General features: G+C 42.5%; 1 protein-coding gene across 2 annotated transcripts; it reads right to left on the bottom strand.

Moving 5' to 3' along the window:
* Positions 1-945: 945 nt before the first annotated feature.
* Positions 946-23374, bottom strand: Ttc19 (tetratricopeptide repeat domain 19). 2 transcript variants are annotated; one of them, XM_084587830.1, is made up of 3 exons: positions 23003-23374; positions 21611-21794; positions 946-5012 (listed from the first exon to the last, which is right to left on the bottom strand). In XM_084587830.1, exons 1-3 carry the CDS (start codon positions 23152-23154, stop codon positions 4272-4274), a joined length of 1077 nt encoding a protein of 358 aa, XP_084443956.1. In that variant the 5' UTR covers positions 23155-23374; the 3' UTR covers positions 946-4271. The 2 variants fall into 2 exon arrangements, with proteins under 2 accessions (XP_084443956.1, XP_084443957.1); XM_084587831.1 differs by lacking the exon at positions 23003-23374 and adding an exon at positions 22734-22754.
* Positions 23375-24812: the final 1438 nt, after the last annotated feature.

Genomic DNA, 24812 nt, shown 5'->3' with positions numbered 1-24812 from the left:
GCAGTCTTTTTGCTCATGAGGTTATTCACACCTGCCATAGTATGGCCCCTCAACAAATTAGCATGGCAGATTTGCTAGAAGACCAGTGTAGTAGCTGTTAGACAACTTCATAGGACACAATTTAAAATGAATGATGGATGGTTGCGAGATACAGCTATATGGCAGAAAAAAAAAAAAAAAGCTACAACTCTCTTGAATCTTCGAAGATGAAACATTTGTTTCGGCCTGGGAATGCAACCCAGGAAAGACTTGAGCAGGTGTTTCACCAGCGCAGCTTTCCAAGATAGCTATCAAATGGCAAGGCTTGTCCAAAATGATAAACTCAAACTAAGGGTTTGACAAGTCTCACATGCTTAGAAGAAATTTATTACTTAATAAAAGAATGACTACAATTACATTCACCTGAGAGCAGCCATATGAATAAAAAGGAAGGCTAAATGATAGCCATATAGCGCAACACTAGATTTTTTTTTTTCTTTTTGTTCCTAACCAAGTGCGGCATGTCACAGCCTACGTCAGTAGCAAATCATAAGGAATGACAAAGGACAATAGAAAATAAAATAAAACCATATAAAATACTGCCCCAACTCATTAATTCACAGGAAAACAAAAGTTTGAGAAGAGAAGACACTCTGGTAGATGCCAAATACAATAACCTTGCAAATATGCCACCCAGCTCTTTCACATTTACCTCTAGACACACCAGACCAAAATCTGTAAAAGCGACTTCAGTTTCACAGCTCTACCCTGCTACATCGACTCAGTTTTTGTCTGTCACGCAGAAAAGGATGCAATGTTACAAGCAAACATGGGATTAATCCGGCTGGGAAAAATTATCCCAACAACAAAAAGTGCCGCAAGTCGTACAAGCAACTCTGCAGCAGAACATTTGGACAGGCTCAATAATGCTGCAGCCTCGTGCTACAGACAAAATAAAACAAACCATACTTTTGTTGTATTTATTTGCAACCACTTGCAAAGATACAGACTAAATGCCAAGAAAATAACTTCATTTCACATCTATTGAACAGTGCTAAAGAGCGCTCAGGATATTCTTTAAGAGCAACAGTAACATAGAGATTGATTTTGGGGTTTAACGTCCTAAAGGACAGTAACATAGAGAAATTTCTTTGTGATAAGCAGTGCTACTGTCAAATATCCCAATTTAAAGGAACGTGTTCACCTGCTAGTCAATTACACAGGTGAGCCGTAAGATGAACATTTCAAGTGAGTGGTGAATTACAACTGTCGCCGCAGTTTTACTGGCCTCCAAGATGGTGAAAAATCAGACATGTCACCAGCTTATTTTGAAAAAAAAAAAAAAAAAATGAGGCGCTGCATTGCACTAATGGCTGCGTCTGTAGACATGGTAGCTTCTAGACAAGTGATATGCAAAACTTATGCATAATGAACTTTGCAGCTAATTTTCTCTTCAAACAATGATGCTATAGCAAAAGTAAAGTCACTTTATCCAAATCCTATGACTGATTCAGCCAAAAGAAGCACTAGAATGAGAAAAAAGTACTAGAGTATTTTGGAGACATTTCCACTATCCAATGACAAATTTTCTGGACAAAATTAACTAGTTTTTCGGCCTCCAATGAGTTAAAAAAGCCTTATGTGAACAACGAAAAGTCTTGAGAACTGCTATTTGAAATGACAGCTTTTACATTTGCAAACACAAACTGTAAAGCCAACTCCATGCTAAAAAAAAAAGAAACATAGAAAAGAAAGCATAAGAGGGCTCCGAGTGCACCTCTGCACCCTCACCACTTTTCACTTACAAGTTCCGCCACACAATGCTACCTGGGCAATCAGTCGGAACTCCAAGTTAAAAAAAAAAAAAAAAAAAGAATGGAGGGCATATGCAGCTGAAACCATGACCACAGATTAAAATAAACCGGTTAGGTCTTTCCTCAAATTAAACAAAGCACTAGCTTGACTCAGAGAGCTTAATGCCCATGCACTAATAGCGGTGCTAACCAGCACAGCTTTTTCTTCTGGCTGCCACCACATTCTACAAACAATGCAACAACAATGGCAAGCTTAGTGCACTGAAATTCTTAATCCTTAACCTTCAGAAAGGAAAAACACATGCATCACACAAAACCTGACAACAATGTGCAGGTTTGCCACACTAGCAGCAATAAACATTCAGAGCCACACTTGCAAAGGGCACGAAAGGAACTATTTCAACCCCCTAAGTGGTGCTCACATGAGGGTTGTGAACACTTTTTCAAGGTCTACAAAGCTTCTGCTCTTGAATGGTGCTCCTGCTTCATGACTATATGACAGGACCTAAAGAAGCTGCTGTGCTCATTTCAAAAGCAACTGTCCCTTGTTGCAACAAGGCTTCAAAACAGTTGACTGAGCTAGTGAGAGGAACTGGTACGACATTTCCTCCACTGCTCCGTGATGCACGCACAAAAAAACAATGTTTACCCATGGCCACAACTGGTATGGCATGCAGGATTTAACGTTCAAACTTCCACACAGGCTGTAAGGGACACCTAGGTGGAGGGCTCTAGATAAATTTAAACCATCCGGTGTTCTTTGATGTGCACTGACATTGTAGAGTGCAGGGGTGTTTTATTTGGCCCATCTGTTTCTTGTTGCCATGAGGCTTCCACCTATGCTTTCTCGAAATGTCCGTTTTTACTTTTTACTGGTTTTCCAGGGGTACCCAACTTACCCATGGCTGAGGAGAACTGTTAGAAAATATTTCTCATTCAGACATATACTGAAAGACCAGATTTGGTTAAACAATTTTTTACCTTGTCTAAACAACTGAAAACCAGGCATGGCAACTGATTTATTGCCCATAAACCACTACTACTCTTTTTTTACTTCTCTGGGAAACTGTCAACAGATGGTGCCCAACACTGCAGTTTGTATCATTACTTTGACTGATTCACATGTAAGACAATAACACAGTAATGTACAACACTTGACAATCAATTGGCGAGAAAGTGCTATACAAAAATAGTCACAGGCATACATATGATGCTTCCCAATAGCAAGTAAGACAAGCAGCAAGAAGCCAAAAATATATTTCGCCATATCCCTGAACCTCTAAATATTACACACTAATTTCCTGCTGTACATGCTGCTGGATTACATATAATATTAAGGTCTTCTTCTTACATACGTATATAATAAATTTCACGAGCAACACAGCTGCACTCTGAGATGTGACATCACATATTTCGAGAAAGGAGCATTTTACAAGCATGCACTACCATCATTAAGCGATGAAAGAAACACTATGTGTTTAACTAACAGTTCATCCTGGCAGCCAACTATTCTGGTCCAGACAGAAAAATATTTTGAGTGCGGCATTTTAAAAGTAAACCGTGCACAACTCAGATGACTTAGGCACAGAGTTTACATTTAGCAGTTTTGGAATTTTGCATGTAGTATATAAAAATAATGCTAGCTCTTCTTAAGAAGTACATTTATGCAGCAATCACAACTACAAAAGAAAATCTTACAAAAATGCTCAAACTTTAGCATCAAAATACATTCTTTTAGATATACTACTACAGCTTGCAACTGTGCTATCTTTGATAAGTTAGTCTGCTTACTTTTTTGTCTGCATATGCCACAACAGGCAAAAGATGATGCTAGGCTGAAGTCTTAGCTTTATTGCTAAACAATGTGCGTATGTTAAAACCAGCCACATGAAGCATCAGACAAATGTACACACTTTTGCTGAATGTGACTGTTGTGTCTGACAAACTGTGCAGTGTATTTTGTATGCCGTAGCATTAAAATATGCAGCTGGTACTTGCTTAGAAATGTGGCCCAAAAAAATAGTGGAAGAACATTCACAAGCACCGAGCTTCACATCTGAGTCCTATAGGATTTTACCTGATGCATCTGCCAGGAGGAAATGCACGCACATGTACGTGCACATACGTACATGCATGAGTGCACACAGTAGCCTCATACTAACGGCATGTCCACCTCTAAAGGCCAGGAGGAGGCAGTGCTGGCTAGATACACCTAAAGAGCATTCTTTGCCACAAGCTAATATGCCTAATCAGTCAAGGGTTCACTGCAGCTCGGAGAAATGCTACTTTTGAGGTTGTTCACATTGCCTCACAGACATCTATGACTAGATCCTGAACATTGTTTCTTGTTCACAAGATAGAGACTCCATGGTATAACTACCTGATAATGCAGCTGACATAAGCTTGCCATGACATGAGACAGCAGCAAGGAGGCAAAGCTGAACACTTCACTTAGAGAATGCCACAAGGAGTCCCAGATCACCTAACAAACACTGCCCTGGGAGCACGTTTCTTCAACTCCTCTAAACACTCCCGAGACCTGACTGCTGCCTCGCTATTATTTGTTCTATTGGCCAACTTTAGGGCTTCTCGGCATGCATCTTCTGCTTCTGCATAGCTTCGGCCTTCCTCCATAAGTATACCACCCAGGTTGCAGTAAAACACAGCCAAATTGTTGGACTTAATACTACGACCCTTAGCTATTGCTTCTCTAAGCAATTTCAGAGCTCGATCATAATCATGAAGCATAGACGCCACAGTGCCAACATCATTCAACAGTGAGAGCGTCACTTCGTGTTCCATGCCATTGACTTTTTCAGAGACTGTGAGTGCATCCTCAAAACATTTCTGTGCTTCCAAAATTTTTCCTTGCTCCAACTGATGCCGCCCAAAAGCCTCTGTGCTTCTTGCCCAGAGGACTAACGTGTCTTTTTCAACATCACTTAGCTCAGACAGCCGTTCTAAGTAATCCTTCTTCTCCAACTTTTTTTCCTGAGTATCAATGCAAAAGCGATAGCCCTGCTCTGCTTTCTTCGTGTCTTTGCAGTGGTCATAAATCTCAGCAAGCTTCAGAGACATCTCAACGATGGCGTTGTCATCCCGTGGCATCCCAGCCGCAATAGAACGCTTCATGACATCCACAAACAGCTTTTCAGCCTTCTCATAGTCACCCTTTTCCAAGGCTACATTGGCCATGATATCAAAAATGTAGATCTCAGCCTGCAAAGGACAAAAAGAGTTGCATGACAGTCAAAAAGTACCCCCCCCCATTCTTTGGCAAGTATTCTGACTCTTATATGAAATGTTAGTATGATACAAAATTTACAAAATTTGTTACACAGAAAACCCTTCTCTGCAACTCTTCACCTAAAGCCTGCAACACACTGATGAAATCATTACACAAAACGTGCACAATAACGGCCATACCAACACCTTCTTATAACACTGAGAAAATAAGGAAAGGAGAAACAGCTGAGAAAATGCTACATTAACAGTTTCAATCATGAAGGTGCTTTCATGTCATGAAATGAAGTTACCACTTGGGAAACAGTCACATAGAAAAGCATAGAAATTGCATTACTGAAAACTGCAAGACTGCATGATAAATCGCTATATTGCCAACCTCCTCAAATACATAAGCACAACTGGACTTCACTCCTTCTTTTAACTTTCTATCTCCTGCATCCATTCCCCCTTTCTCAACTTATGCCTTGTGGCAAACTCTTCGAAAAAAAAAAAAAAAAAAAAAAAGCCTTCAGGAAAAAAAAAAAACGATTTAGCAAAATATAAAGGACATTAAAATCATTTCATGCACTTCTACAACTCTGTGATTGTGTGTTCTTCATAAGCTTCCTTTTCCACACTCAAAGAATTACTTGCATACCTGATTAATGAGGTCAAAGGCAACAGGAAGACAGGAGAGACAACTAAAACACCACTTTGGAATGATTCTCTCAGGTACCACACGCACGATTTCATACACTGCCAATTCACAGCTTTTTCTGGAGGTTGACTAAAGCTACATATGAATTTAGTATTGCTACAGCTGTGTTACAATGTGGTGCCCTGCTCATTTACACTGCTTTAGCCTCTGGATAGAGTGTAGATAGCCACAAACCATGCATGTTAAAAATTGCTTTGTTACTAACAGAGTGGCACTGCAAGCTAACTGTTAATGTCTGACATAAAAAAATGCCGTAAACAAAAACATAAGCACCACCGCTATTCTGTATCCATCTTCTATTAGCAAGTCCTACTATGTCACTTCACTAGCACACAAGTTAAAGTTGATTCAGTATGATTACTTTGTTACTTGCACAACTTGAGGCATCTTGTGTTACTATGAAACAGTTTTATGCAATGAGACAGTGAGCTTTTGGTCTATTTTGCTGCGTGTTGCGGAACTTGTTTTCAGGCGCAAATAGGGTTAAACTTCTTGCTGTCGCCAGCCACTCGTCAAGTCCCTCAACCAAAAATTAAAGGTGTATGCTAAAGACAGGGAAAAAAAAAATACTGTGTCACATTCTTGAAGAAACCTCATGTTGCAAGTAATGTGAACCAACAAGCAGATGGCATCAATATTCCATTTCGGATGGAGAGCTCAGTGTTTCACTAGCTTCCCTGCAGGTGACACCAGTTTGGCATCGGACTCGGATCAGGCAAGCAACATCATCACACAGTACTAATGCACTAAGGGACATAATTATTAAAGATACAGCCTGCACAGTTTTCATGAGCGGCCAGCTCACAAAAATCAATTTGGCAAATAATTTGCACAGCCACATTGATTAAATCTGAATATTCAAGCAGACTCCTTTTGTCATCACTCTTAAATTTCAAACAGACATTATAAGGTTCTTATACTATAACGTTGCAGAATCAATCATCATCAGGCTTAAAATGATAGCAAGAGTAAGTACAATAAGTAACCTCAAAAACTTCATTGACCTGTTCACACCATACCTCCAAAAATGTAGCCTGTTTCTACAGACCTGGTGGCATTTACAGGCCACCAAGTATGCATAAAAGTGGTTCAGAAATACTGAGTTGTGCTGGTTTTTCTCTCTGCCCTCTTGCACAAAAGCAGCACATCAGAAGAAGAAAACTCTTAATATATTTTAACATGATCTGCTATGGTTGTCGTGAGCATGCTATTAATGATGGACTAGTTTGGCACCAAGAGCCCTAAGCAAGCACCTCGGTCGAACAAAGATGTGCCGTAAATGACGAATTCGATTGAAAGCATAGCTGCAGATCATTTCATGAGCACTAACTTTCGTGTATCAGAGGTTGCAGGCCACCCAACACTCCCCACATCCCCGTCGATATGCAAACATTTAGCCGCTACTAGGGCAAGAATGTTATCTCAGCGCTGCACAGCACAGCCTGCATTTCCGGCATCAACCATAGTAAGAACTCGGCAGTATACAAAGAAAGCACACTAGCACTGCCTTGCGGAAAAAATTCAAATGCCTGATGAATTCCACACTCTTAACCAGGATGTAATAAAATTATCCTTTGACCATAAACTTCCCATAATGACATGATAAATACAGAATGCAACTCGCAAGAGCTGTCAAATGCTCTGGTGGCTTTTATGGCTGTCAGCAAGGCAAGCAGGTTCTGGATGTTCCATAGGGAGGAGATAGGCTAGACTTAAAGCTGCAGAAAAAATGAAAGAACAGAAGCTTGGGCAGCAGCAACAGGTTACCCATGGCAGCCAGTAGCAGGGATCATTCAATTTGGAAAGAAAACCTACCCAAAGAATATAGCCAGTGCATGTTCAGCTTCTAGTGGGAGGTAAGGACAACGTGCTGACCTTAGAGACAGCAGTTTTGTGGAATCATGAGTCAATATTTCGCCAAAATTATGTGCACGGCAAATTATTTGCATGTTGCATGCGATTCACAAAAAGGAGGAACATTACAATCATCTACAGCAGCCTGTGTTGTTGGTGGCCAGCTTCTGCTATAGCCAAATTCATTTCAGGAAATTGGTTCGAGTTGCACTAGTGTCTGCGTGCTTCAGCCCTAAATGAAATAGCAAAAAGTGTCATCTAAAAAGTTAAGTAGACTTTCAAACGGCAACTGTAAACCTGTAACGTGTGCGAATGCTTCGGAAGATTCAAAACTGCGCAAGGAGGACAGAACGAATAGACACAAACACACACACAGAGCACAGTGTGTGTATATGAACTAACTAGCTCGATTCCATGACTTGTGCAAGTGCATTTGTTGATGATGATGAAGTTGGATTTTAATGGCGCAAGGGTGTCTCAGGCCAAAGAGCGCCAAACACAAGGTTAACGGTGTACTCAAGTTTGCGTAATGTGATAGTTGATGATGATGATGGATTTTAATGGCGCAAGGGCGACTCAGGCCAAAGAGCGCCAAACTCAAGGTTAACGGTGTACTCAAGTTTATGTAATGGGATATTTTTGATGTTTCATGAAGGGATAAAAAACAGTGGTGTATAGTGTATAGGGCCTAAAAATGTGTTCGCTCTGTAATATCGCTAAAAACAATGGTGTATAGGGCCTAAAATTCATTTGCGATATATAATGGATGTGCGATGTATATGTAGATGTTTTAAAAGATCTCATCCGTCCTCTCAAGGAGGAGCGGGCTGAGACCCATGTCGATACGAAATTCCATGTAAAAAGCTTACTTGTGATAAAAATTTAAGCACCTGTTTTAAAGGAAACATTGGGTTGTCGCCAATAAAAATGGATGGGTGTGCAGGTATTTGATGAGTGAACAAGGAGGGAAAATGACGTCTCCTTTCTTGTTCCAGTTGTGCACATATGATTAAAACATGAATGACAGTAAGCCGATCACCACATCTCGAGCAGTGTGGTGCAGGAGAGTTGGTTAAAAGATATGTATGTGCTGTGTATGTGTGACCAATTCTCAGCCTGCACAGGGCTACTTCTTTAAATCTGTCTTGTTTTTCTGTGGTGTACCTGCCTATCCTTGGCTTTATTGTGTGTAGTTTATTTTCTGTTGCTGCGTCCCATTCCTCTTGCCATTGTTGTCGAATCATGTTTTTGATGTGTGGCTTGAGGTCCTGATATGATATGTTATCAATGTCTGTAGTGTATCGAAGGGCAGCTGATGCAGTAAGCCTATCAGCTGCCTCGTTACCTGATATACAGCGGTGGCCTGGCACCCAACACAGTGTAACTTTAAGTTCTAGTTTATGGGCAGACATAAGGGTGTTATAGAGAGAATTCAGGACTGGGTTCGTATTATGCCACTTCCAAAAGGATAGGGACATTAAAACACTGAGGGAGTCTGTATAGATGATCGATGTCTGTATTTTATTTTCTATAATATGGTCTCACAGCTAGTAAGATTCCATGGCATTCAGCTGTAAATCTACTTGTGTGCCTGTTCAGTGTTTCTGAAAGTGAAAAGTGCAGTCCATGTGCTGCACAGGACACTTGAGCAGACTTTGAAGCATCGCTGTAATATTCATCACAAGTGTACTTCGCCTGTAGTGACATGAAGTGCTGCTGTATGGCAATAGGGGATGCGTGCTTCCCCACTTCAAGAAACGACAGGTCACGATTAACACCATGCATTTCCTAAGGAGCAATTAGGTCTTTTATGGAAGTTGTATGAAGACTGGTAACCGGAACATCCAGATATTCAATACGCGTGGCAACTCTGATTGGATATGGTGGTGTTAGAGATGGTTTTTTTGAGAAAAGTTTTGTGCCAGTTTTGTCAAGCAGGAGCTGACGACATGGATGGTCCAGTTGGCATAGTACCTTCATAGCATAAGTTAGAGAAGTAAATTGTCTCCTTCGTTGCAGTGACCATCGGTTCGCCTCGACATAGAGGCTAGCAATTGGGCTAGTTCGAAAAGCGCCCGTAGCGAGGCGAAGGCCAGGTGGTGCATGGGATCGAGCAATTTTAGCGCAGAGGATGATGCTGACCCATAGACCATCGAGCAATAGTCAATGCGTGATAGAACTACACTATTCAGAAGGTTCAGAAGGCAGTCGCGGTCTGTGCCCCATGACCGGTGAGAGAGAATTTTTAGCAAATTCATTGCTTTGAGACACTTCAGTCGCAACTGTTTTATGTGGGGAATGAAGGAAAGTTTTTCGTCAACAACTACGCCAAGAAATTTATGTTCATTTTTAAAGGCAAGGCTCTGACCATTCAGTGTAATGTTGGGGTCAGGCCTGATGCCACGCTGCTTAGAGAAAAGTACTCAAACACTCTTTTCAGGGTTAAATTTAAACCCATTGTCATCAGCCCACCTGGAAAATTTGTTTACACCTAGCTGAACCTGTCGTTCACAGATAGTCAAGTTGCAAGATTTGAAGCTTATCTGGACGTCATCAAAATATACAGAACAAGAAATAGTTTTTCGCAGCACGCTTTTTAAAGAGTTCATTTTGACTATGAAAAGTGTGCAACTGAGAACACCACCTTGAGGGACACCATTTTCCTGAATGCACTGCTTTGAATATGCGTTGCCAACACGAACTTTGAAGGTCCGTTCAGACAAGTAACTTCGAATTGTATTCAACATGTTCTCTGTGATGCCAAGAGAGAAGAGGTCGCGGATGATACCGTAGCGCCAAGTGGTATCATATGCTTTTTCAAGATCGAAAAAGACAGATAAACAATGTTGTTTATGTACAAAAGCATCCCTTGCATAAGACTCAAAGGCAATGAGCTGATCAGCTGCTGACCGCCCAGCTCTAAAACCAGCTTGATTTTGATGAAGAAGACCATTGTATTCAAGGAAATGTAGAAGGCGACGATTTACCATTTTCTCAAAAAGCTTGCATAGACAGCTGGTTAGTGCGATAGGCCGATAACTAGCAGCAAGTGTGGGTTCTTTTCCGAGTTTTAATATTGGGATGATGATCGCTTCCTTCCATGCTTTAGGAAAGCGTCCTGTGGCCCACACTTCATTATACAGGCAGAGTAGGGTTTCAAGAGTGTTCACATGCAGATGCCTGAGCATTCCATATGTGATCCTGTCAGAACCTGGTGCTGTGTTACCACATGTGTCTAGTGCAATCTTCAGCTCCTGCATGGTGAATAGGCTATTGTATCCTCCCGAGGATGGTCTTTTATCATGTATGTGCTTCCTCTCCTCTCTTGCCTTGTGCCGCAAAAAGGAATCTGTATAGTGTGCTGAGCTGAATATGTATTCAAAGTGTTGCCCTAGTGTGTCTGCTTGATGTTCAAGAGAGTCACCACTGGTGCTGACAAGGGGCGTTGGGATTGTGCTATATCCTTCGAGTGCTCTTATCCTGTTGTGTACTTTATGTGCATTAGAATAAGCGTTCACAGAAGAAAGGAATGATGACCAGCTTTCTCGCTTGGTGATGCGTCGAATACGCCTGCCATTTGCCTTTGCACGCTTAAAGGCTATTAGGTTTTCGGCTGTGGGGTATCGGCGTAGTTTCGACCATGCCTTGTTTTGAGTTTCACGAGCAGTCTTACATTCTGCATTCCACCAGGGTCTTCGTTTATTTCGTGGCTTACTTGACGTCTGTGGAATGTATTTTTCTGCTGCCTCTATGATGTGCAGCGTGATCAAGCGTTGAGTTTCATCAACGCCTAAGTCAGTAACTGGTGAACAGGCCAATGATGAGTGTTCCCTGAACATCTCCCAGTTGGCTGCATATTCTTTAAACTTTCTAGGATTAGACGCATTTTCATTTTTATTACCTGCATACTTTACAGAGATCGGAAAATGGTCACTTCCATATAGATTGTTAATTACAACCCACTCTGTAGCTGCTAAGAGCATTGGTGAGCCAATAGCTAAATCTATGGATGTGTATGTGTTATGTAATATGTTGTAGTATGTTGGCTCTTTTGTGTTAAGTAGGCACGATCCAGAGGACAATAAGAATTTTTCGATTAGCACACCTCGGGAGTCCGTTCTTGTACATCCCCATAATGGATGGTGTGCATTAAAGTCTCCGACCAGCAGCCATGGTTCCGGAAGTTGATCAATTAGCTGTTCAAAACTTTCGCTACATAACCTATAATCTGAAGGAATGTACAGAGAACACAGTGTTGTTATTTTACCAAAAATTAAGGCTCATATTGCCACTGCCTCTAGGTCTGTATTAAGTGAGATGCTTTGGCATGGGATTGATTTTTGAGTTACAATGGCAACACCGCCAGAGGGGCGAGTGCTGCCTAGCCTATCCTTCCCGAATACGAGGTACTGCTTGAGGAAACTTGTGTCTGCTGATTTTAAGTGGGTTTCTTGCAGACAAAATATGTTTGGTTGGTGCTCGGCAAGGATTTCATATACATCATCCAGATTATTTAGTAGTCCCCGACAGTTCCAATAAACGATACTCACAGTAGCCCTTTTTGTAAGTGCGGGATGTGGATGAGACAGTGGGTTTAAGACTCACCGCCTTTATCAGGTGGCTTAACTGACGTATGTTTTTTCAATTTGGAGCGGTCCGGCAGGCACTGCCTCTCATTGGCGGACTCCCTAGGCGCCACTGACGCTGTGGAGTCCACACTAACCTCCATCGCCTCTGGTGAAGGCATGAAGGCAGGAGGTTTTTCCAGAGGAACCAAGTTCCTCTCAGATGTCTTTGGTGTCCCGGACGTCTGCGAGAAAGTGACCTCCGGGATTGCAAAGATTGGGGCAGCCGGTGGCAGCTTAGTGAGGAGCCGTGGTGGGAGCACGTCAGCAGCATTGCACTGCGTGCCCACCGTTACTAGACGCGGCCTGGCCCCTCTACGGCCTGCGTCAGCATAGGGAGCAGAGGAGAGAACTTATGTTCTTCCGCGCCTCACCGTACTTTCGCGCCTTGGTTACTTTCAGATTGATCACTTCCTTTTCGGCCTGAAAGACCACACAGGACCGTGAGTATGCAGGGTGTGTGCCCTCACAGTTCACACATTTGAAGTAAGTTGCATTGCAATTATCAGTTGCATGGTCATGTGCGCTGCATTTTGCACAGGTAAGGCGTCCTCGGCATGTCTGGCTACCATGCCCGTACCGCTGACACTTGAAGCACCTGCGGGGGCTTGGTATGTACGGGCTAACTTTGCATCGGATGAATTCCACATTGATGAATTCAGGAAGTGTGCTCTGGTTGAAAGTGAGAACAATATGTTTTGTTTTTATTTCTTCATTCTTTCGCCTGATTGTTATTTTCGTACTGCTGTTACACCTTGGTTCTGTAGGCCCTCAAGGAGATCTGATTCTGTTTCATTTAAGAGGTCTCGCTCAGAAACCACGCCCTGGCAGCTGTTAAGACTGCGGTGGGGCGATACCTGAACGTCAAGGTGAGCAAATGTCTTTGTTATGAGGAGTTTATCAGACTGGCTTTTGTCTGATACCTCTATTAGCAAGTCACCAGATCCTAGTTTTTTCACTTTATAGTTAGCCCCAATGATGGCCTTCAGCGAGCTGGCTATCAGAAAAACTGATAGCTCATTTACAGGTTTAGACTCTAATAATGAGCTCAGGACAAGAAACTTTGGGAAGTTCTCAGTTGGTGTCATGATTTTTTGTGTCACTTCGGTGCGACTCCTTTTCGGAGGTCGATCAAGTTTTTTTGATGAATGTTTTTCCATGCATTATGGGTGGTCTAAGGGTTCCATATATTCTGTCGCCTCTGTTTCACCCTTATATGCAGAAGAAGGTCCCGGAGACCCACACCTGGTACACAGGTGGGGAGCCGTCGGCCGAGGCTTGACCACGACCTTGACCGCCACCGTTCACGGTTTCTTCCCTCAACCTTTCAACTTATCGCCACGGTACGGATTGCAGCTTCAGTATGGGGGCTCAGGGTCCGTGGTGGCGCCAAGCACCAACACCTCATTACACAAGGTGCCCCTGCGGGGGAGTGCATTTGTTGGCTTTTACAACACATCAGCAGCTAGGGCTGTCATACACCAAATACAGGTTTGGAAAGATCCCATATTTGTGCTGACAGACACTATATTTTAGTGTTACAGTTTAGTCACAAAATTTAAAATACAAAATTTCATTCTTGCTAGTAATGTAAGGAATATACAGTAGGTGGCTGAAGAGTGCAGATGAAAAGTCGTCACCGCCAGAGCGTAAGACGGTGTCCCACTTGACATATTCACCAAAGAAGATCAACATCCTGTTATTAGATTTCTAAAAAAGAAAGGTAAAAAAAGCCCCACTGCAACTTATCGTAAAATGAAAGCTAAGTATGATCATGCAATTCTGGCAGGCAAAATAGCAAGCCTAGAAGTGGAGTAGAAAATTCAAGAATGATGTGAGACCTAACAATACACCTCAGCTAAGGAAAGCATACTGATTTGAGACACCTGAAAGTACTGCAACTGTCAAAGTGCTCATAAAAAAAAATTGCCAAGTGACTGCAGAGAAGCAGCCACATCTGTGGACTAGTCATGATGCAGCTCACGATGTTATTCATGATGCACGTTTCAGGAAGTGTTGGCAAGATAGGTACCACGGCAGCTGACAACAAAGCTCAAAGTGACATGTTGGCATCTGTGAAGAACTTGTGCAATGCTTTGAATGAGATGGCGATCTCCTAGCTAGACTTGTTACTGGAGGAAAAACATGGGTTTATTACCATACACTGGAAACAAGAAAAGTGACCACAAATGGTCTGGTTGATTCAAATTTTTCAACATTCCAGATCAACCAACATCATGAGGAACACCAAAGTGGAGGGCTCTGATCCCTGGACAACTGTGATCAACTGGAGTTCTGTAATGCGCTGTGACATTGCAGATTGTAGCCACAGCAGCCATGATCGAACCCAAGTTCCCCAGGTCAGTAGTTGAGCAGCCTAATTATTTGAACCACCACGGCAGGGTAAGAGCACAAATGGCATCATTCTTGATCCCCAAAGTAAAATAAATCTTGGATATAAACATCTGCAGGGAAGATTATGCTTCCTCTCTTCTAGGTCCTTGAATAGGCTTTGTTTTATAGCACTACATCTAGGCCTGCAATAAAAGCAACAAGGAATGTTGCCTGCAGTTGTCATCTTGCAGCATTACAATGCAAAGCCTCATTCCATCTATGCAGCAGCTGCAACCACTGACTGCCTGAATTTTGAATTGTTCGCACACCATGCTTGCTCACCTGGGGCCAGATTATTGACCTCTCCCAATAAAAAGCCTGTCTCAAAACACTCACTTTTATTGGTCGCCCTGCCCGCGAATCAGGGCTGACCAATACGAGCGGGGCATTGAGAGAGTTTTAAGATAGGCTTCGTATTGACAGCAGTTAATCTTGCCCCAGATACCGCCCTCAGTATTTACCAAATCTGGACCCCGAACAAGGCACTTGTGGCGGAAGGGGGGCATGTGTTCCAATTTGATGAAGAGGTACACTTAAAGGGGTCGTGAAACGTTTTCCGGAAATTTTGCACGGCTTGCCTAAATGGAATCCTTATCCTGCATCATATAATATACCTCGATTCGTTTCATCACCCGCGTTGATTAGCGACAAAAACAGAATTTCGGTTTCCTAGCGCGTGTCCTCCTCAACTCAACAGATACGTCATAGCGCTAAGCCAATGAGAAGCTCCCGTTGCCGGAGCCTGCTGAGCCAAAGTTGACCGAGCTCGGTGTATTTTAGAGGTTGTAATTGCGCCCTACTCTACGCTCACATAGGGTTTTTTAATATGGCCGACGTCCATGGAGGAAGAAATTTTTTTCTTCCTCCATGCCGACGTCCCAGGTTCCAGCGTCGCTGCTATGTCTATATAGTCGCTACTGTTAAAACATGGTTACATCGTGGGCTTTAAGCCTTACGCCAACGCAACTTTTCGGGTGCCAGGTCGGCGAAGATGGAGCCTGCGACCGGTCACTTGTGTCAAGAAGCCGCGGTAACCATGGCACAACTCCGGCTTGCAGAAGCCCTGACCGCCAGCCTCCCGATCCCAGCCGTTTCGGAACTACGCATAGGTCTAGAGCACTACAGCATTGGCATTGGTATGTATGTCCGAGTCTTGCAGCCTAGCCTACGTTCGACCGTTGCGAGAGAGCGCAATCGCTAACCGAAGCTTTCGAACAGGTGCAGCTGCGGGCGGTGCGTGCCGATGCCGACTGCTCTTGAGAGCATCTGGCGAGATCCCGGCGGCGACAACGTAGTTGAAGCAGCCGTCTGGGTGTTTCCTGTTTCCCGCTTTCCGTGTAGTGCCATAGTTCAGGTCATCGAGCCGAAATAAAGGAAGCGAAGCTCGACACGCTATTCTCAACGATGCAGCGCGGAGGCGAGCAATATACCTATACGAGTACGCGCCGCGGCGCCCGCTCCTGAAACACTCCACCCACCACTCGGATTGAACACACTCGTCGATTTCTTCGACCTGAAACCGTATTTACATCGTATCTTTAATGACGCCAAGAATAAAGAAAAAAAAATACAGCAGCGGCCGCACAACCAAGTTGTACCGGTGGTATGTGACTGCTCAAGACGTTGTTGTGCTCCATCATGAATGTTCACACGCACAAAAAAAGAAAACAACAACAAATAAGATTGGAACCATGGTCATTTAGAGTACACGGCGGAGCGAGGTTAGTCGTCGTTACCGAAAATGAACTCAAGTGTCACCTCTCATTCTGTTCCAGCGCGCAGCGAGAAGCAGACACCACCCGTCTTCCTCCGCCGCCGCCGACCGCGCGTCACGTGACAGCAACGAGAGACTGCCCGGGTACAGATTGTTAAAGAAATGCGTTTGCGTGAGCGAGTAATTGATATACTATTTTTTTATTTGCTAACTTTAACATAAACCTATTGTATTAAGGGAAATAATGATTAATATCTGCGTTTCCAAACGGCTAAACATGACGTAGCCGAGTACTTCTAATTCCGGATAACAGGGTCGCATGGTCACTTCAGGAACGCAAAAATGCTGTGATTTCAGAATGGTATTATTAAATGCAGAAGCAATATTTCGACAAGATATTTTGGAATCGGCATGCCTAATGTTTACCGAAGCAAAAAAAATTGCAACTGGGCAGCTATATTTTCGTTTCACGACCCCTTTAAGGGGTGAAAGACTGGTCGCCAGGTGACAAAAAATTTTTTCCACAAAAAATGAGGTGATTTTTAAGCACTGGAAAACATGCTGAAGATTATGTATTAGAATGATGCAGGTGTGTTTCACACTTTCTTCATAACTATAGAGCAGTTAAATGCACATTCCTGGGAACTATAACCGTTCATGTATACATCATCATCAGCCTGACTATGCCCTCATGTATGCAAGCCACTCTCAAATTCTTTACCTCAACCTATTGTGAAATAGTTACCTACACAGCTGTTGCTGAATCTCGCATTACACAATGACAACTGTCCTACGAGCTTTTTTTTTTATGGTTTTCATTTCACTATTTAGAGCAGTTAAGAACAAACCATAAAACATTGCCTCCATGCCAGGCACAAATATAAAACTCAAAGCGATTAAGTTTTCCTCAACTTTTGAATGAATAACCACACAGCACTTTAATGTGTGGTTATCAACCTTACTTGAGCAAACTTCATAACATGAATTAAATTCAGCAACTGGGGCTTGATTTTGTCAAGTCGCAAATGGTCTTTTTTACTGAATGATAGCACCGTGTTTGATAACTGCAATGTAATGAGCTGCCTGTAGTCTTCATGCGTGCCTGATCCGAAGGGAAGTTTGTTTTTGTTTTTTCTGCTGTAGCTTTGTGTTTTTGGAATGAGTATGTGTAATCAGACAAGCTCGGAACTTTTGAAAAATACTCACCTAGACCGTTGGCCTGCACTTCTAATGCTGTTTGTGTAGCAGGTGTTGTCAGAATTGGAAATGTAAAACGGGTATAATCCCAAGTTAATTTTCTGTCCGGTTCCCACATTTACTTTGATGTTATCAAACTGTTCATGAAGGACATGCATTTCTGCCATGAAATTTTCTCTGCACTGCCTCTGCACTGCCTTGTCCATGCTTTGTTTTCCCATTTTTTTACCAGTTTGAATTCTTTTGCCCCCGACAACCGGTGTATTTTTTGTGCAAGTTCTGAAATTTGTGAAATGGCTATTATTGCTGCTGATATTATTAATTATACACATTAATAAACTTTTCATTTGTTTCCTCAATCCAGTTCTTCAGAATAATCTTTTATTAAGGTGGCATTCATTCTAAAAGATGACCAGTCAGAGAGATGAAGTTTCCAGTGCTGTGGTCTTGTGGGGATGATGAATGTGCATAGGACTGTGGGCAAGTGATCACTCCCACGAGGGTAGTCTAAAACCTCCCAATTAAAGTCATTATCCATTTGACTGTTTTTGCCATACAGGTACTGCAGCCGCATCCTGTCCCGCGCAGTTTTTGCCATACGGGTACTGCGCTAAACACATAGTGTTTAAAAAAATTCAACACTGGGGTGAGTATTTTTTCGGAATATTCGACAATCAAAGGGTTAAAAACAGATGATGATATTACTGCAAAATCAAGGCAGGTCATTCTTTCCGAGCTTGGGCATCAATACATAGGCTTTCCTGTATTCATAAGGCATACATTATTTGAAATCATAAAATCTTCTATTATTTGTATCCTGGTGTCAATATGTTCGCTTCCCCAAAACGAACAGTGCACGTTAAATTACCCACTGGTTCAGTACAATTAAGCTGCCTTATAAAATTCATGCATACTGCGTCACTGGGATGTCAATTAACCAGGACAGAAGGGCTAAGCGGAAGGATTGCGCCTTAGGACCCTTCCGCGCATTGTAAATGGCGCGGGATCAAAGCTTCGTCAAATGCAGCGGCCACGTCTCTGTCAGTGGCTGCGAAATGTTAAAGGCACAACCCTGTGCATGTCGTGCTATGCATGTTCAAGCAAGTCCCAAACTATCACAAAAGGCTCTGACAATCGTTCAATGAAATCTTTTAAATCATGAATTGTGTAACTGTGAGGTGTGCTGTATAAAATTCGTAATGTTATTGTCTTGTAGCAAACAATATTTACAGCAACTGCCTCAAAATTAGTTTTTAATGGTATTTCTCTTCCAGGGCATTGCTTTAGATTATAACTGCAACACATAACAAAAGTTTGTTGGCATGCTCTCTCTCGTCGGAAAATTTTGTACTTTTGATATGTGTGTGCTGTGGCCCTAGGTCAGTTTCTTGAAAGCATACAGCTGTGGGTGTCATTGATTCAAACATGTCTGCAATGTCCACATAATTTTCAGTAAACCTCCACAGTTCCACTGCATTAAATAAGACATTTTGATTTTTCCAGTGACTCGCACTGCGCCAGTAACACAGCCATGCTGGGAGTGACGCCCATTGCTTTGTTGGAAGCGCTAGAGGTCCATGGTGAGGTCACGAACTAACGAGCCATAAGCTTACCCAACTCTGAGATCAGCAGGCTCTCTTTTAAAGTTGACAAAGTAGCCTTCACTGCCTCTGAGGCAGGTTGGATGGCACTACCACAGGGTCTGAAGACACCTCAGCACATGCCTGATTACGGCGTAGTGCTCTGCCCATGCAAGCTATATCTGAACAGTTCGCCTGCGCAGTGATAATGGACGGGTTAGTCTGTGCCAGCTGATTTTCTTAGTTCTGTGAATAATAGATTCTTTTTAGTCTTTATTCCAATCTCATTTTCTTTCTTCCAGTTTGGGCGAGATGTTGAATACTCAGGATGGTATACTTCGCAGTAACCGCAATGGGGCGCCGGAGCATCACAATTGTCAGCAAGGTGTTCTTTAAAAGCACATTTTGCATAGACTTTACGGCCACGGCAGCTCTGTAGCCCCATGTCCATACCTTTGAAAATTAAGGCATCTGCAGAGGCTGGGTGCATTTGCCAAGCTTCTATTTTAAAGTACACTGCTTCTATTCTTTCTAGTAGTGTGCTTGAACTAAAAGTGAGAATTAGGCGCTTTGTGAGGATCTGTTTGTCCTCTTTTTGAATAGCGATTTTCTGTACATGTATAACATTTTGGTCAGCAAGACCATCTAACATTTTTTTCTTCAGTGATATATATAATCCTTCCCAGCCACACAGACCTCTGCAGAGTGTTTTCTTTCTTCTGTGATGTGTAGGAAGCCCCAGTAAAAAATTACTCCACGGACAGTATTCCAAGATTTCTGGGCAGTGATAGTCACAGCAATGTCTTCAGAAGATAGGAGGTTTCCGTTTGCTATTCTGCTGACTTTGTATCTTGACCCCATGGCATTTGTAAAGAATTTGGATACTAAGAATGGGGACAGCATTAAAGCTGGTTTTCCCTCAGCTTTAGAGTGTACAACGTGGTATTTGGGTATTTTTTTTTTCTTTTCTGCAGGAATTCTTCCATGCCCTCAGTCCCCTCTTTTTTTTCTTTTTTTTTTTTTTTTTTTTTTTTGTTAAAGCAATCATTTGGTTCAAATGAGGAAGCCATAGAATGAGTATGTTGTTTGTCCAAGGTGCCAGCCCCCTACCATAGAGCTCAACAAAGGGACAGGACAGGAATTTGCAAGCAAGCCCTGCCTTCCCCAGCTGTACACTCCAGCTATAACTAAATAGGGCGTAACACAGGGTGGTTAGCCACAAAAGGTTAACCCTCATCACCTGGAAAAAGGAAAGAGCAAGAAGAGAAGACGGGGGAGTTATGAGAAAGAAGATAGAAAAGTGAAAGATTGAGAGGAGGAAAGGAAAAGGCAACTGCCAATTTCCCCTGGTCAGATCTTCCCAGCAGTGTGGTCTAAAGGAAGCGGGCGCCAGTGGTGTGTTGCCTCTGCCAAAGGGCCTTAAATGTCCAAACACTCAGCATCGGCTCAACCACCTGGATCTCCTTTTCCTGCATGACACAACAATGTCATGCAGAGACAAGTGTGGGAGCTGTGGGACCATAGTGTCGCAGAGTACACCAAGCATATGCTTTAACAGATGCCCTATGTTGGGAAACCCTGGTCAAATCCCAGCCGCCTCAGCCTCGTTTCAATGGAAAAGAAATGCGAGGTGTGCATGTAGTGTGCAAATGTCAGAGTATGTTAAAGAATCACAGGTTGTCAAAGTTATACAGAGCCCTTCACCACGGCATCCCTCATAGCCTATGTTGCTTTAGGATTTTAACAGCCAACCAAGACACATGGCCACAAATATAACGGACTGAATAACCTCTGCTGAAGCAACCTGATGGGAGAACAGTCAATTATCTGCACCCCATTGTGCAAAACACATGGCTGCATAAGCCAAGCAGTAGCGCTCGCTGCTGAAACATTCCCCAAATATTAACAAAATGCCATCCTAGGGCACATACCACTAGCAGAAGCATTTATTTACATTTTAATTGCTAGAAGGTACATGTGTAATGTACATTTGGATTTATCTTGGAAGATGAATGTGGTGTGATAACCATGTAATGAACTTGGACAGTAATGTGCTGATGTCAGGCTACAAGCCCTGCACCACCATGGCTACTCCAAATAACATGAATATATAGAACTTTGCATTAGGCGAGGAGGACGTCAAAACATCTCCTTTCTGGGCTGTTTCAAATTGGTTCCGCTGCCGTTTCCACCATACTGACATCAGCCGCACACAACAGCTCAGCGAGAATTACGGAGACACCCAGGGGTCCCTCAATTGCAAAGGTCTATAGTAGCAGCCTACATTCTGATGACGATGTTTTTCGTGCCCCATATTTTTAATAGCAAACAGAAAAACAAATAGAAAAGCATTAACTCAAAATGCCACCACGAATGCATTTATGACAGCGTGAGTAACTGAAAATTTTTCAGTTTATGGCTTCATTCTTAAACACACACAGAATATATGATGCAGAGGCACAGGAACTACCCAGACTCCAATACTTTCTTTCCTTTCTGCCTTGGCTCACCTGGTGATCTTCACGCTCCTGAGCCATTTTTAGTGCAATATGAAGCATGGACTCTGCCTTGTTGAAATCCTGCCTCTGCAGGTTAAGAATGCCAAGCTTGATTGTGTGGATGAGTGGGTCTTCTGGTTCACGCTCTTGCAGTCCCAGGAAAGACAGCAAACCTGCCAACATTGCATTCTTGCAGCTATATGAACAGAAAAACAATGAATGAGTCACAAGGCCTGAGGCAATACACTTCACAACACATTCTGGTGTATAATTATTTGCATATCATCCACTCCAACTTGTATTTTCAGTAACACCAGTTTCACACATATCACAAATGGCTAGTGTGCACATAATCACTGAGCTTTAAATGGCAAGTAGATTTGGATTCATGTTTACAGGCCAAAGGCTAGGCAATAAACTGGTTATGTGTGTGTTATTACTCAGCAGCTATTAAATCAAGGTTACAATTAACATATACCTCTATTTGCAAATTAAAACCAGGAATACCTGTTATTTTTGTATTTAAAGTAGTGACTCAAATACTTTTAGGACCCAATTCATGTTTCAGAGCTAAGAATGGGCTTTGAAATAAGTGCTTGATATGGATACACAGCAAAAAAAAGGTGGAGATAGATTAAACCGACAATCCACGTCAGGCAGCTGATGCCTAAGCATAGATCCTCTAAACATGTAAACGCTTTGTGCTCTTGGGAAAACTTAGGTAAGCAAGTTTGATTTCAATACATAAACTTTCGTTAGGTGATTTACCAGTTTCCAGAAAAGACAGCAAATGTAGCAGCAATAATAAATGACCAAAAAATCATTACACATTTTTACATGCAAGAGAATTGACTTCAAAAAGTCGAAGCATGCTTCCTGAGTACGCGCTACATCCTATAATCAATAAATGACCACAGCAAGCACACTCCAAGGCTACCAGTGACTAATTTCGTTGAATTCAAATCATTATCGAAATGCCTCTTTTGCTAGCCACAAACCCCTTGCTGCAACAAGAGGTGTCCCAGGGGAAAAAGAATTTCCGACAAATATAAGCGAGGTAGAGCCAAAGAATCAAGCTTTAAACTCCGCAAGGATCAGCAGTGCAGCGCTTCGCCACACCACACACGGCATCTACCTTGCTTACTGCTGCCCACTACTTCGTGCACTCGCGGTGATGGCGGGCTTACTCGTGTCTAACAAAATGCATTAGTTGACGGCTTCAAAGAAACACCGCTAGGCTTTGCCCGAGGCGTCACAAGCAATTATCTCCCTGAATGCTGAGATGCACTCAGTATGGTAGACAGCGTTACCACTAAGAAAGAGATTGGCACTACGCCGCAAACCATGAATACACTCGCGGGTACCGCGCGCCTGATATCAGTTATACCAATGTATGTAGTTCACCTTGGCAGCCTTTGGCAGAAACTTTGCGTGACTTGAGGCAAGCTGGAAGAACTAATCGGAGACGTTGGAGGACTACTTTGCCTGAAAATGTAGTTAAACGGCCGCCGAACCAAGCGAAAGAGAACCCGGTACGAGGACGCCATCGACGCCATTGAGCTGGCTCAACCCCTCAGCTCAAGTGGATCAAGGTTGGTTGTTCCGCTCAGTTTCGGTTCCGCTTACGTTGTGCAATCGTGAATCCTCCTTCAACTCACAAGACACTATTGCCTTTGTTTGAAAATAACGCGTACTTGACAGTTTATTTTGAAAGAAGATTCATTACTCGGTTTAAGCACGCAGCGCACGTATAAATGAACTTGAAACACAGGCTGGCTGGCGCCGAAGTGGAATCGCAGAACATACGAAAAAGGAGACCATGGAAACCACTAGCTGTCACCTGCGTTGCCTGTGTCGCCGATCGATACTATCAATTTATTCACCTGTAGCTGTAGCAAAGCGCCTGCGGCGTTTTTTCATGTCTGTTTCTCTCTCTCAGTTTATTTTTTACTTTTTAGCTCCATTTGGACCTACTTCGGTTCACTCGTGGTCGCGGGTTCGATCCTCGCCCGTGACCTTGGCCAGAGGCCACAATAAAGACGCACATGACCGTCAAATTGCCAGCTATGTTCTTCCTTCAAAATCTGGCTCGTAATTTAGAGCAATTGCGAAATTTTAAATATTGCAATTCACTCGCAAAGGAAATAATATATTTCTTCTTCGTCGAACCCAGTAAAAAAAAAATCAATGGATCCAATTGGGACGATCAGTCAGGTTGAATTGGTTCTGCCAATCCCAAATGGTTTTTCCAATGGGTCCTAGCTGTCCAACCTAACTGGTTTCTTCACTCCCAGTTTGAAATTAACCAACTCATCCCAATTGGGAGTCACGAAATTAATTGGGCTTCCCATTAGTTCTAATTGGTCCAGAAAGAACATGCCCACTTGGGAGAGTCAAGTCAATGATATCATTGACTGAGATATGCACATATATACATACATCTATAAAGAGACAACAGTGAAAAATTTAAGTTCTTATAAAAAGTATATGCCGCTTAATCTTATTGATTTTATTGTGTCCACTGTAAGTGCAGGCATAATTAAATAAATTAACTCTGAATAACAGAGATGTGTTACTGGTCCCAGCAGCACTGTTCAACAAATGGAATATATAAGTCTCTGCAAAGTATTCTGTGGATATATACATTTAATCTGTGTTCCATGAGTGTGATGCATGCTTGTCTCTCATTTCTGTAAAAACTTGAAATTTCAGTCCACTTGTATAAAAGTCGGCTCCACTGTAACTTCTTGACAGAAAGCATTGAAATTGCATCTTTATTTATTTTTTTTTTTTCAGCTATGTGAATTCAAACCATTTGGGCTCAATGGGCATGCCATTTGAGTTCAATTGGTGAAGCATTTAGTCTTCATATCCACCAATTCATATCAAATGGTCAGGTCCAATGGGCGGTGAAAACACAATTGGTTTTTAACCAGTTCATTTCAGTTGGAAAATTCCCAATTGGGCCCATTGATTTTTTTCTATTGGGAATGGTATGATCTGAAAAGTAACAGGATTGCACTAACAATTAACTGACCGGGTAATCAACCAGGTGCCAGAGTTTCAGGCCTTAGATTACAGAACAGACAGGTGAAGTTCAGTCAACATAGAAACTGAGATAAGTTTGCATTTCACATACGCCCTCCTTGTGCAGTAGATACAAAATGGGCCCAAATTGTCAAAATTTTATAGCAAAGGACATATTCAAAAACAT

The sequence above is a fragment of the Amblyomma maculatum genome, chromosome 1, assembly GCF_055883805.1.
Source record: "Amblyomma maculatum isolate TAMU_Amacu chromosome 1, ASM5588380v1, whole genome shotgun sequence".
Lineage (NCBI taxonomy): Eukaryota > Metazoa > Arthropoda > Arachnida > Ixodida > Ixodidae > Amblyomma > Amblyomma maculatum.
This window is presented reverse-complemented; position numbering and strand designations above follow the sequence as displayed.

Excerpts from the sequence above, each read along its gene's own strand:
- Ttc19 (XM_084587830.1), bottom strand. The coding sequence starts at position 23,154 with ATGGCGTCGATGGCGTCCTCGTACCGGGTTCTCTTTCGCTTGGTTCGG. Across the intron at positions 21,795-23,002 it reads TTCTGCCAAAGGCTGCCAAG|CTGCAAGAATGCAATGTTGG; the intron begins GTGAACTACATA and ends CTGTTCATATAG. Across the intron at positions 5,013-21,610 it reads AGGAGCGTGAAGATCACCAG|GCTGAGATCTACATTTTTGA; the intron begins GTGAGCCAAGGC and ends TGTCCTTTGCAG.